Source organism: Crinia signifera, chromosome 2 (assembly GCF_055691185.1).
Source record: "Crinia signifera chromosome 2, ASM5569118v1, whole genome shotgun sequence".
NCBI lineage: Eukaryota > Metazoa > Chordata > Amphibia > Anura > Myobatrachidae > Crinia > Crinia signifera.
The window spans coordinates 3,132,768-3,144,806 of record NC_139218.1 but is presented as its reverse complement, the minus strand read 5'-3'; the positions used below and the strand labels follow the sequence as shown (position 1 = coordinate 3,144,806).

General features: G+C 53.3%; 1 protein-coding gene across 2 annotated transcripts in view; it reads right to left on the bottom strand.

Annotated features, from left to right (window-relative positions):
- The window catches only part of MAB21L3 (mab-21 like 3), a 76,719-nt gene that overhangs the window by 29,490 nt on the left and 35,190 nt on the right, over positions 1–12,039 (bottom strand). For both annotated transcript variants that reach the window (XM_083170920.1, XM_083170919.1), the window contains exon 3: positions 8,224–8,295. In XM_083170920.1, coding sequence (XP_083027046.1) covers positions 8,224–8,295 — 72 coding nt within the window. The remainder of the gene's footprint in view (positions 1–8,223; positions 8,296–12,039) is intronic.

The window sequence follows — 12,039 nt, the reverse complement described above, 5'->3', positions numbered from 1 at the left end:
CTGTTGTGAAACTACAAGTCCCATCATGCCTTGCCACAGTTTTGCTATTAGGGAATGCTAAAACTATGGCAATGCATTCTGGGATGTGTAGTTGCACAACAGCTGGAGGGCCATAGTTTGGACATGCCTGCCATACAATGATACAGGAGGAAGACCACAGGGATGGTTACAGGAGATCCACATACACTGCTGCAGGAGGAAGACCACAGTGATGGTCACAGGGGATCCACATACACCGATACAGGAGGAAGACCACAGCGATGGTCACGGGATCCTCATACACTGCTGCAGGAGGAAGACCACAGCGATGGTCACAGGGGATCCTCATACACTGCTGCAGGAGGAAGACCACAGCGATGGTCACAGGAGATCCTCATACACTGATACAGGAGGAAGACCACAGCGATGGTCACAGGGGATCCTCATACACTGCTGCAGGAGGAAGACCACAGCGATGGTCACAGGAGATCCTCATACACTGATACAGGAGGAAGACCACAGTGATGGTCACAGGGGATCCTCATACACTGATACAGGAGGAAGTCCACACTGATACAGGAGGAAGTCCATAGCGATGGTCACCGGGGATCCTCCTACACTGATACAGGAGGAAGTCCACAGCGATGGTCACAGGGGATCCTCATACACTGATACAGGAGGAAGATCACAGCGATAATCACAGGGGATCCTCATACACTGATACAGGAGGAAGTCCACACTGATACAGGAGGAAGACCACAGCGATGGTCACAGGGGATCCTCGTACACTGATACAGGAGGAAGATTACAGCGATAATCACAGGGGATCCTCATACACTGATACAGGAGGAAGTCCACACTGATACAGGAGGAAGTCCATAGCGATGGTCACAGGGGATCTTCATACACTGATACAGGAGGAAGTTCACACAGATACAGGAGGAAGTCCATAGCGATGGTCACAGGGGATCCTCGTACACTGATACAGGAGGAAGTCCACAGCGATGGTCACAGGGGATCCTCATACACTGCTACAGGAGGAAGACCACAGCGATGGTCACAGGGGATCCCCGTACACTGATACAGGAGGAAGCCCACAGCGATGGTCACAGGGGATCCTCATACACTGATACAGGAGGAAGACCACAGCGATGGTCACAAGGGATCTTCATACACTGATACAGGAGGAAGAACACAGCGATGGTCACAGGGGATCCTCATACACTGCTGCAGGAGGAAGACCACAGTGATGGTCACAGGGGATCCTCATACACTGCTGGAGGAGGAAGACCACAGTGATGGTCACAGGGGATCCCTGTACACCAGGCATGTCCAAACTATGGCCCTCCAGCTGTTGTGAAACTACAAGTCCCATCATGCCTTGCCACAGTTTTGCTATTAGGGAATGCTAAAACTATGGCAATGCATTCTGGGATGTGTAGTTGCACAACAGCTGGAGGGCCATAGTTTGGACATGCCTGCCATACAATGATACAGGAGGAAGACCACAGGGATGGTTACAGGAGATCCACATACACTGCTGCAGGAGGAAGAACACAGCGATGGTCACAGGGGATCCACATACACCGATACAGGAGGAAGACCACAGCGATGGTCACGGGATCCTCATACACTGCTGCAGGAGGAAGACCACAGCGATGGTCACAGGGGATCCTCATACACTGCTGCAGGAGGAAGACCACAGCGATGGTCACAGGAGATCCTCATACACGGATACAGGAGGAAGGCCACAGCGATGGTCACAGGGGATCCTCATACACTGATACAGTGTATGAGGAAGAGACCACAGCAATGGTCACAGGGGATTCTCATACACTGCTGCAGGAGGAAGTTCACAGTGATGGTCACAGGGGATTCTCATACACTGATACAGGAGGAAGACCACACTGGTGTTCACAGGGGATCATCATACACTGATACAGGAGGAAGGCCACAGCGATGGTCTCAGGGGATCCTCATACACTGATACAGTGTATGAGGAAGTGACCACAGCAATGGTCACAGGGGATCCTCATACACTGCTGCAGGAGGAAGACCACAGCGATGGTCACAGGAGATCCTCATACACTGATACAGGAGGAAGAACACAGCAATGGTCACAGGGGATCCTCATACACTGATAAAGGAGGAAGATCACAGCGATAATCACATGGGATCCTCATACACTGATACAGGAGGAAGTCCACGCTGATACAGGAGGAAGTCCATAGCGATGGTCACAGGGGATCCTCCTACACTGATACAGGAGGAAGTCCACAGCGATAATCACAGGGGATCCTCATACACTGATACAGGAGGAAGTCCACACTGATACAGGAGGAAGTCCATAGCGATGGTCACAGGGGATCCTCATACACTGATACAGGAGGAAGTCCACAGCGATGGTCACAGGGGATCCTCATACACTGATATAGGAGAAAGTCCACAGCGATAATCTCAGGGGATCCTCATACACTGATACAGGAGGAAGACCACACTAATACAGGAGGAAGTCCATAGCGATGGTCACAGGGGATCCTCGTACACTGATACAGGAGGAAGTCCACAGCGATGGTCACAGGGAATCCTCATACACTGATACAGGAGGAAGGCCACAGCAATGGTCACAGGGGATCCTCATACACTGATACAGGAGGAAGTCCACAGTGATGGTCACAGGGGATCCTCATACACTGTTGCAGGAGGAAGACCACAGCGATGGTCACAGGGGATCCTCATACACTGCTGCAAGAGGAAGACCACAGCGATGGTCTCAGGGGATCCTCATACACTGCTACAGGAGGAAGACCACAGCGATGGTCACAGGGGATCCTCATACACTAATACAGGAGGAAAACCACAGCGATGGTCACATGGGATCCTCATACACTGATACAGGAGGAAGAACACAGCGATGGTCACAGGGGATCCTCATACACTGCTGCAGGAGGAAGACCACAGTGATGGTCACAGGGGATCCTCATACACTGATACAGGAGGAAGTCCACAGCAATGGTCACAGGGGATCCTCATACACTGATACAGGAGGAAGTCCACAGCGATGGTCACAGGGGATCCTCATACACTGATACAGGAGGAAGAACACAGCAATGGTCACAGGGGATTCTCATACACTGATACAGGAGGAAGACCACAGCGATGGTCACAAGGGATCCTCATACACTGATACAGGAGGAAGAACACAGCGATGGTCACAGGGGATCCTCATACACTGCTGCAGGAGGAAGACCACAGTGATGGTCACAGGGGATCCTCATACACTGCTGGAGGAGGAAGACCACAGTGATGGTCACAGGGGATCCCCGTACACCAGGCATGTCCAAACTATGGCCCTCCAGCTGTTGTGAAACTACAAGTCCCATCATGCCTTGCCACAGTTTTGCTATTAGGGAATGCTAAAACTATGGCAATGCATTCTGGGATGTGTAGTTTCACAACAGCTGGAGGGCCATAGTTTGGACATGCCTGCTGTACAATGATACAGGAGGAAGACCACAAGGATGTTACAGGGGATCCACATACACTGCTGCAGGAGAAAGACCACAGCGATGGTCACAGGGGATCCACATACACCGATACAGGAGGTAGACCACAGCAATGGTCACAGGGGATCCACATACACTGATACAGGAGGTAGACCACAGCGATGGTCACAGGGGATCCACATACACCGATACAGGAGGTAGACCACAGCGATGGTCACAGGGGATCCACATGCACTTCTGCAGGAGGAAGACCACAGCGATGGTCACAGGGGATCCTCATACACTGCTGCAGGAGGAAGACCACAGCGATGGTCACAGGAGATCCTCATACACGGATAGAGGAGGAAGGCCACAGCGATGGTCACAGGGGATCCTCATACACTGATACAGTGTATGAGGAAGAGACCACAGCAATGGTCACAGTCGATTCTTATACTGCAGGAGGAAGTTCACAGTGATGGTCACAGGGGATTCTCATACACTGATACAGGAGGAAGACCACACTGGTGGTCACAGGGGATCATCATACACTGATACAGGAGGAAGGCCACAGCGATGGTCTCATGGGATCCTCATACACTGCTGCAGGAGGAAAACCACAGCGATGGTCACAGGGGATCCTCATACACTGATACAGTGTATGAGGAAGTGACCACAGCAATGGTCACAGGGGATCCTCATACACTGCTGCAGGAGGAAGACCACAGCGATGGTCACAGGGGATTCTCATACACTGATACAGGAGGAAGAACACAGCGATGGTCACAGGGGAATCTCATACACTGATACAGGAGGAAGACCACACTGGTGGTCACAGGGGATCCTTATACACTGATACAGGAGGAAGAACACAGCGATGGTCACAGGGGATCCTCATACACTGATACAGGAGGAAGAACACAGCAATGGTCACAGGGGATTCTCATACACTGATACAGGAGGAAGACCACAGCGATGGTCACAGGGGATTCTCATACACTGATACAGGAGGAAGACCACAGCGATGGTCACAGGGGATCCTCATACACTGCTGCAGGAGGAAGACCACAGCGATGGTCACAGGGGATCCTCATACACTGATACAGGAGGAAGGCCACAGCGATGGTCACAGGGGATCCTCGTACACTGATACAGGAGGAAGGCCACAGCGATGGTCACAGGGGATCCTCATACACTGCTGCAGGAGGAAGACCACAGTGATGGTCACAGGGGATTCTCATACACTGATACAGGAGGAAGACCACACTGGTGGTCACAGGGGATCCTCATACACTGATACAGGAGGAAGAACACAGCAATGGTCACAGGGGATTCTCATACACTGATACAGGAGGAAGACCACACTGGTGGTCACAGGGGATCCTCATACACTGATACAGGAGGAAGAACACAGCAATGGTCACAGGGGATTCTCATACACTGATACAGGAGGAAGACCACAGCGATGGTCACAGGGGATTCTCATACACTGATACAGGAGGAAGACCACAGCGATGGTCACAGGGGATCCTCATACACTGCTGCAGGAGGAAGACCACAGCGATGGTCACAGGGGATCCTCATACACTGATACAGGAGGAAGAACACAGCGATGGTCACAGGGGATCCTCATACACTGATACAGGAGGAAGGCCACAGCGATGGTCACAGGGGATCCTCATACACTGCTGCAGGAGGAAGACCACAGCGATGGTCACAGGGGATCCTCATACACTGATACAGGAGGAAGAACACAGCAATGGTCACAGGGGATTCTCATACACTGATACAGGAGGAAGACCACAGCGATGGTCACAGGGGATTCTCATACACTGATACAGGAGGAAGACCACAGCGATGGTCACAGGGGATCCTCATACACTGCTGCAGGAGGAAGACCACAGCGATGGTCACAGGGGATCCTCATACACTGATACAGGAGGAAGAACACAGCGATGGTCACAGGGGATCCTCATACACTGATACAGGAGGAAGGCCACAGCGATGGTCACAGGGGATCCTCATACACTGCTGCAGGAGGAAGACCACAGTGATGGTCACAGGGGATTCTCATAAACTGATACAGGAGGAAGACCACACTGGTGGTCACAGGGGATTCTCATACACTGATACAGGAGGAAGAACACAGCAATGGTCACAGGGGATCCTCATACACTGATACAGGAGGAAGTCCACAGCGATGGTCACAGGGGATCCTCATACACTGATACAGGAGGAAGTCCACAGCGATGGTCACAGGGGATCCTCATACACTGATACAGGAGGAAGAACACAGCGATGGTCACAGGGGATCCTCATACACTGCTGCAGGAGGAAGGCCACAGCGATGGTCACAGGGGATCCTCATACACTGATACAGGAGGAAGAACACAGCGATGGTCACAGGGGATCCTCATACACTGATACAGGAGGAAGGCCACAGCGATGGTCACAGGGGATCCTCATACACTGCTGCAGGAGGAAGACCACAGCGATGGTCACAGGGGATCCTCATACACTGATACAGGAGGAAGAACACAGCAATGGTCACAGGGGATTCTCATACACTGATACAGGAGGAAGACCACAGCGATGGTCACAGGGGATTCTCATACACTGATACAGGAGGAAGACCACAGCGATGGTCACAGGGGATCCTCATACACTGCTGCAGGAGGAAGACCACAGCGATGGTCACAGGGGATCCTCATACACTGATACAGGAGGAAGAACACAGCGATGGTCACAGGGGATCCTCATACACAGATACAGGAGGAAGGCCACAGCGATGGTCACAGGGGATCCTCATACACTGCTGCAGGAGGAAGACCACAGTGATGGTCACAGGGGATTCTCATAAACTGATACAGGAGGAAGACCACACTGGTGGTCACAGGGGATTCTCCTACACTGATACAGGAGGAAGAACACAGCAATGGTCACAGGGGATCCTCATACACGGATACAGGAGGAAGACCACAGCGATGGTCACAGGGGATCCTCATACACTGATACAGGAGGAAGAACACAGCAATGGTCACAGGGGATTCTCATACACTGATACAGGAGGAAGACCACAGCGATGGTCACAGGGGATTCTCATACACTGATACAGGAGGAAGACCACAGCGATGGTCACAGGGGATCCTCATACACTGCTGCAGGAGGAAGACCACAGCGATGGTCACAGGGGATCCTCATACACTGATACAGGAGGAAGAACACAGCGATGGTCACAGGGGATCCTCATACACAGATACAGGAGGAAGGCCACAGCGATGGTCACAGGGGATCCTCATACACTGCTGCAGGAGGAAGACCACAGTGATGGTCACAGGGGATTCTCATAAACTGATACAGGAGGAAGACCACACTGGTGGTCACAGGGGATTCTCCTACACTGATACAGGAGGAAGAACACAGCAATGGTCACAGGGGATCCTCATACACTGATACAGGAGGAAGTCCACAGCGATGGTCACAGGGGATCCTCATACACTGATACAGGAGGAAGTCCACAGCGATGGTCACAGGGGATCCTCATACACTGATACAGGAGGAAGAACACAGCGATGGTCACAGGGGATCCTCATACACTACTACAGGAGGAAGACCACAGCGATGGTCACAGGGGATCCTCATACACTGATACAGGAGGAAGAACACAGCAATGGTCACAGGGGATTCTCATACAATGATACAGGAGGAAGACCACAGCGATGGTCACAGGGGATCCTCATACACTGATACAGGAGGAAGAACACAGCAATGGTCACAGGGGATCCTCATACACTGATACAGGAGGAAGGCCACAGCGATGGTCACAGGGGATCCTCATACACTGATACAGGAGGAAGAACACAGCAATGGTCACAGGGGATTCTCATACACTGATACAGGAGGAAGGCCACAGCGATGGTCACAGGGGATCCTCATACACGGCTGCAGGAGGAAGAACACAGCGATGGTCACAGGGGATCCTCATACACTGATACAGGAGGAAGGCCACAGCGATGGTCACAGGGGATCCTCATACACTGATACAGGAGGAAGGCCACAGCGATGGTCACAGGGGATCCTCATAAACTGCTGCAGGAGGAAGACCACAGTGATGGTCACAGGGGATCCTCATACACGGCTGCAGGAGGAAGAACACAGCGATGGTCACAGGGGATCCTCATACACGGCTGCAGGAGGAAGAACACAGCGATGGTCACAGGGGATCCTCATACACTGATACAGGAGGAAGGCCACAGCGATGGTCACAGGGGATCCTCATACACTGATACAGGAGGAAGAACACAGCGATGGTCACAGGGGATCCTCATACACTAATACAGGAGGAAGACCACAGCGATGGTCACAGGGGATCCTCATACACTGATACAGGAGGAAGAACACAGCAATGGTCACAGGGGATCCTCATACACTACTACAGGAGGAAGTCCACAGCGATGGTCACAGGGGATCCTAATACACTACTACAGGAGGAAGACCACAGTGATGTCACATATCATGTACTGACTGTACAGTAAGTAGCATGCTTGTGACACACTGACATTTCTCATCTGTTGTATTATTCATTGTCGTTACACATCATAGTAACCATCATGCATTGTGAGCAGTGTTCATCACCCCGTTGTATGAGTGTGGGATCCCTGGTGTGCGGGGTCAGGGTTCAGGGATAATGGCACGTGCATATTCTGTATGAGACGTATATATACGTGCAGTGAGTGGGGGTATGCACACTCCTCATTACCTGTATACAGGGGTGCAGGGACCTCCGCCCCCTTAGCAGCACCATCCAGTGAGCTAGTAAATCTGGCTGGTCCTGATCCCACCAGCAGCAGCAAAAGAGAGAGAGGGAGCGAGAGAGAGGAGTCACAGTTATGACAGTGGCAGGTTAAGTGTCAGCTCAGCGTCAGTCTGCAGCAATAGAAGTTAGCTGAATAAAACTGGAGGAGTCCTTAATTTGGGGAATCACATGTCTATTGTCTATATCCCTCATATCATGGACAGTAAGGGGACATTTAATATACACACAGTATCACAGTTTAATATCATCCAGGGCCGGTAGAGTCCCAGCCTTCTAATGTACCATGTACTGCCTGACCCAGGGTCGGCAGAGTCCCAGCCTTCTAATGTACCATGTACTGCCTGACCTAGGGCCGACAGAGTCCCAGCCTTCTAATGTACCATGTGCTGCCTGACCCAGGGTCGGCAGAGTCCCAGCCTTCTAATGTACCATGTACTGCCTGACCTAGGGTCGGCATAGTCCCAACCTTCTAATGTACCATGTGCTGCCTGACCCAGGGCCGGCAGAGTCCCAGCCTTCTAATGTACCATGTACTGCCTGACCCAGGGGCGGCAGAGTCCCAACCTTCTAATGTACCATGTACTGCCTGACCCAGGGGCGGCAGAGTCCCAACCTTCTAATGTACCATGTGCTGCCTGACCCAGGGCCGGCAGAGTCCCAAGCTTCTAATGTACCATGTGCTGCCTGACCCAGGGCCGGCAGAGTCCCAAGCTTCTAATGTACCATGTGCTGCCTGACCTAGGGCCGGCAGAGTCCCAGCCTTCTAATGTACCATGTGCTGCCTGACCCAGAGGTGGCAGAGTCCCAACCTTCTAATGTACCATGTGCTGCCTGACCCAGGGCCGGCAGAGTCCCAAGCTTCTAATGTACCATGTGCTGCCTGACCCAGGGCCGGCAGAGTCCCAAGCTTCTAATGTACCATGTGCTGCCTGACCTAGGGCCGGCAGAGTCCCAGCCTTCTAATGTACCATGTGCTGCCTGACCCAGGGGCGGCAGAGTCCCAACCTTCTAATGTACCATGTGCTGCCTGATCTAGGGCCGGCAGAGTCCCAAGCTTCTAATGTACCATGTGCTGCCTGACCCAGGGCCGGCAGAGTCCCAGCCTTCTAATGTACCATGTACTGCCTGACCTAGGGTCGGCATAGTCCCAACCTTCTAATGTACCATGTGCTGCCTGACCCAGGGCCGGCAGAGTCCCAGCCTTCTAATGTACCATGTACTGCCTGACCCAGGGGCGGCAGAGTCCCAACCTTCTAATGTACCATGTACTGCCTGACCCAGGGGCGGCAGAGTCCCAACCTTCTAATGTACCATGTGCTGCCTGACCCAGGGCCGGCAGAGTCCCAAGCTTCTAATGTACCATGTGCTGCCTGACCCAGGGCCGGCAGAGTCCCAAGCTTCTAATGTACCATGTGCTGCCTGACCTAGGGCCGGCAGAGTCCCAGCCTTCTAATGTACCATGTGCTGCCTGACCCAGAGGTGGCAGAGTCCCAACCTTCTAATGTACCATGTGCTGCCTGACCCAGGGCCGGCAGAGTCCCAAGCTTCTAATGTACCATGTGCTGCCTGACCCAGGGCCGGCAGAGTCCCAAGCTTCTAATGTACCATGTGCTGCCTGACCTAGGGCCGGCAGAGTCCCAGCCTTCTAATGTACCATGTGCTGCCTGACCCAGGGGCGGCAGAGTCCCAACCTTCTAATGTACCATGTGCTGCCTGATCTAGGGCCGGCAGAGTCCCAAGCTTCTAATGTATCATGTGCTTCCTGATCTGGGGCCGGCAGAGTCCCAACCTTCTAATGTACCATGTGCTGCCTGACCCAGGGCCGGCAGAGTCCCAACCTTCTAATGTACCATGTGCTGCCTGACCTAGGGCCGGCAGAGTCCCAGCCTTCTAATGTACCATGTGCTGCCTGACCTAGGGCCGGCAGAGTCCCAACCTTCTAATGTACCATGTGCTGCCTGACCTAGGGCCGGCAGAGTCCCAGCCTTCTAATGTACCATGTGCTGCCTGACCTAGGCCGGCAGAGTCCTAGCCTACCATGTGCTGCCTGACCTAGGGCCGGCAGAGTCCCAGCCTTCTAATGTACCATATGCTGCCTGACCTAGGGCCGATAGCGTCCTAGCCTTCTAATGTACCATGTGCTGCCTGACCCAGGGCCGGCAGAGTCCTAGCCTTCTAATGTACCATGTGCTGCCTGACCCAGGGCCGGCAGAGTCCCAGCCTTCTAATGTACCATGTACTGCCTGACCCAGGGGCGGCAGAGTCCCAACCTTCTAATGTACCATGTGCTGCCTGATCTAGGGCCGGCAGAGTCCCAAGCTTCTAATGTATCATGTGCTTCCTGATCTGGGGCCGGCAGAGTCCCAACCTTCTAATGTACCATGTGCTGCCTGACCTAGGGCCGATAGCGTCCTAGCCTTCTAATGTACCATGTGCTGCCTGACCCAGGGCCGGCAGAGTCCTAGCCTTCTAATGTACCATGTGCTGCCTGACCCAGGGCCGGCAGAGTCCCAGCCTTCTAATGTACCATGTGCTGCCTGACCCAGGACCTGCAGAGTCCTATCCTACCATGTGCTGCCTGACCTAGGACCGATAGAATCCCAACCTTCTAATGTACCATGTGCTGCCTGACCTAGGGCCGGCAGAGTCCCAAGCTTCTAATGTACCATGTGCTGCCTGACCCATGGCCGGCAGAGTCCCAGCCTTCTAATGTACCATGTGCTGCCTTAACCCAGGGCCGGCAGAGTCCCAACCTTCTAATGTACCATGTGCTGCCTGACCCAGGGCCGGCAGAGTCCCAAGCTTCTAATGTACCATGTGCTGCCTCATCTAGGGCCGGCAGAGTCCCAAGCTTCTAATGTACCATGTGCTTCCTGACCTGGGGCCGGCAGAGTCCCAGCCTTCTAATGTACCATGTGCTGCCTGACCTAGGGCCGGCAGAGTCCCAACCTTCTAATGTACCATGTGCTGCCTGACCTAGGGCCGGCAGAGTCCCAAGCTTCTAATGTACCATATGCTGCCTGAACTAGGGCCGGTAGAATCCCAACCTTCTAATGTACCATGTGCTGCCTGATCTAGGGCCGGCAGAGTCCCAGCCTTCTAATGTACCATGTACTGCCTGACCCAGGGTCGGCAGAGTCCCAGCCTTCTAATGTACCATGTGCTGCCTGACCCAGGGTCGGCAGAGTCCCAGCCTTCTAATGTACCATGTGCTGCCTGACCCAGGGTCGTCAGAGTCCCAGCCTTCTAATGTACCATGTGCTGCCTGACCTAGGGCCGGCAGAGTCCCAAGCTTCTAATAAACCATGTGCTGCCAGACCTAGGGCCGGCAGAGTCCAAAGCTTCTAATGTACCATGTGCTGCCAGACCTAGGGCCGGCAGAGTCCCAAGCTTCTAATGTACCATGTGCTGCCTGACCTAGGGCCGGCAGAGTCCCAACCTTCTAATGTACCATGTGCTGCCTGACCTAGGGCCGGCAGAGTCCCAGCCTTCTAATGTACCTAGGGCCGGCAGAGTCCCAAGCTTCTAATGTACCATGTGCTGCCTGACCTATGGCCGGCAGAGTCCCAACCTTCTAATGTACCTTGTGCTGCCTGACCTAGGGCCGGCAGAGTCCCAGCCTTCTAATGTATCGTGTGCTGCCTGTCCCAGGGCCGACAGAGTCCCAGCCTTCTAATGTACCATGTGCTGCCTGACCCAGGGTCGGCAGAGTCCCAGCCTTCTAATGTACCATGTGCTGCCTGACCCAGGGTCGGCAGA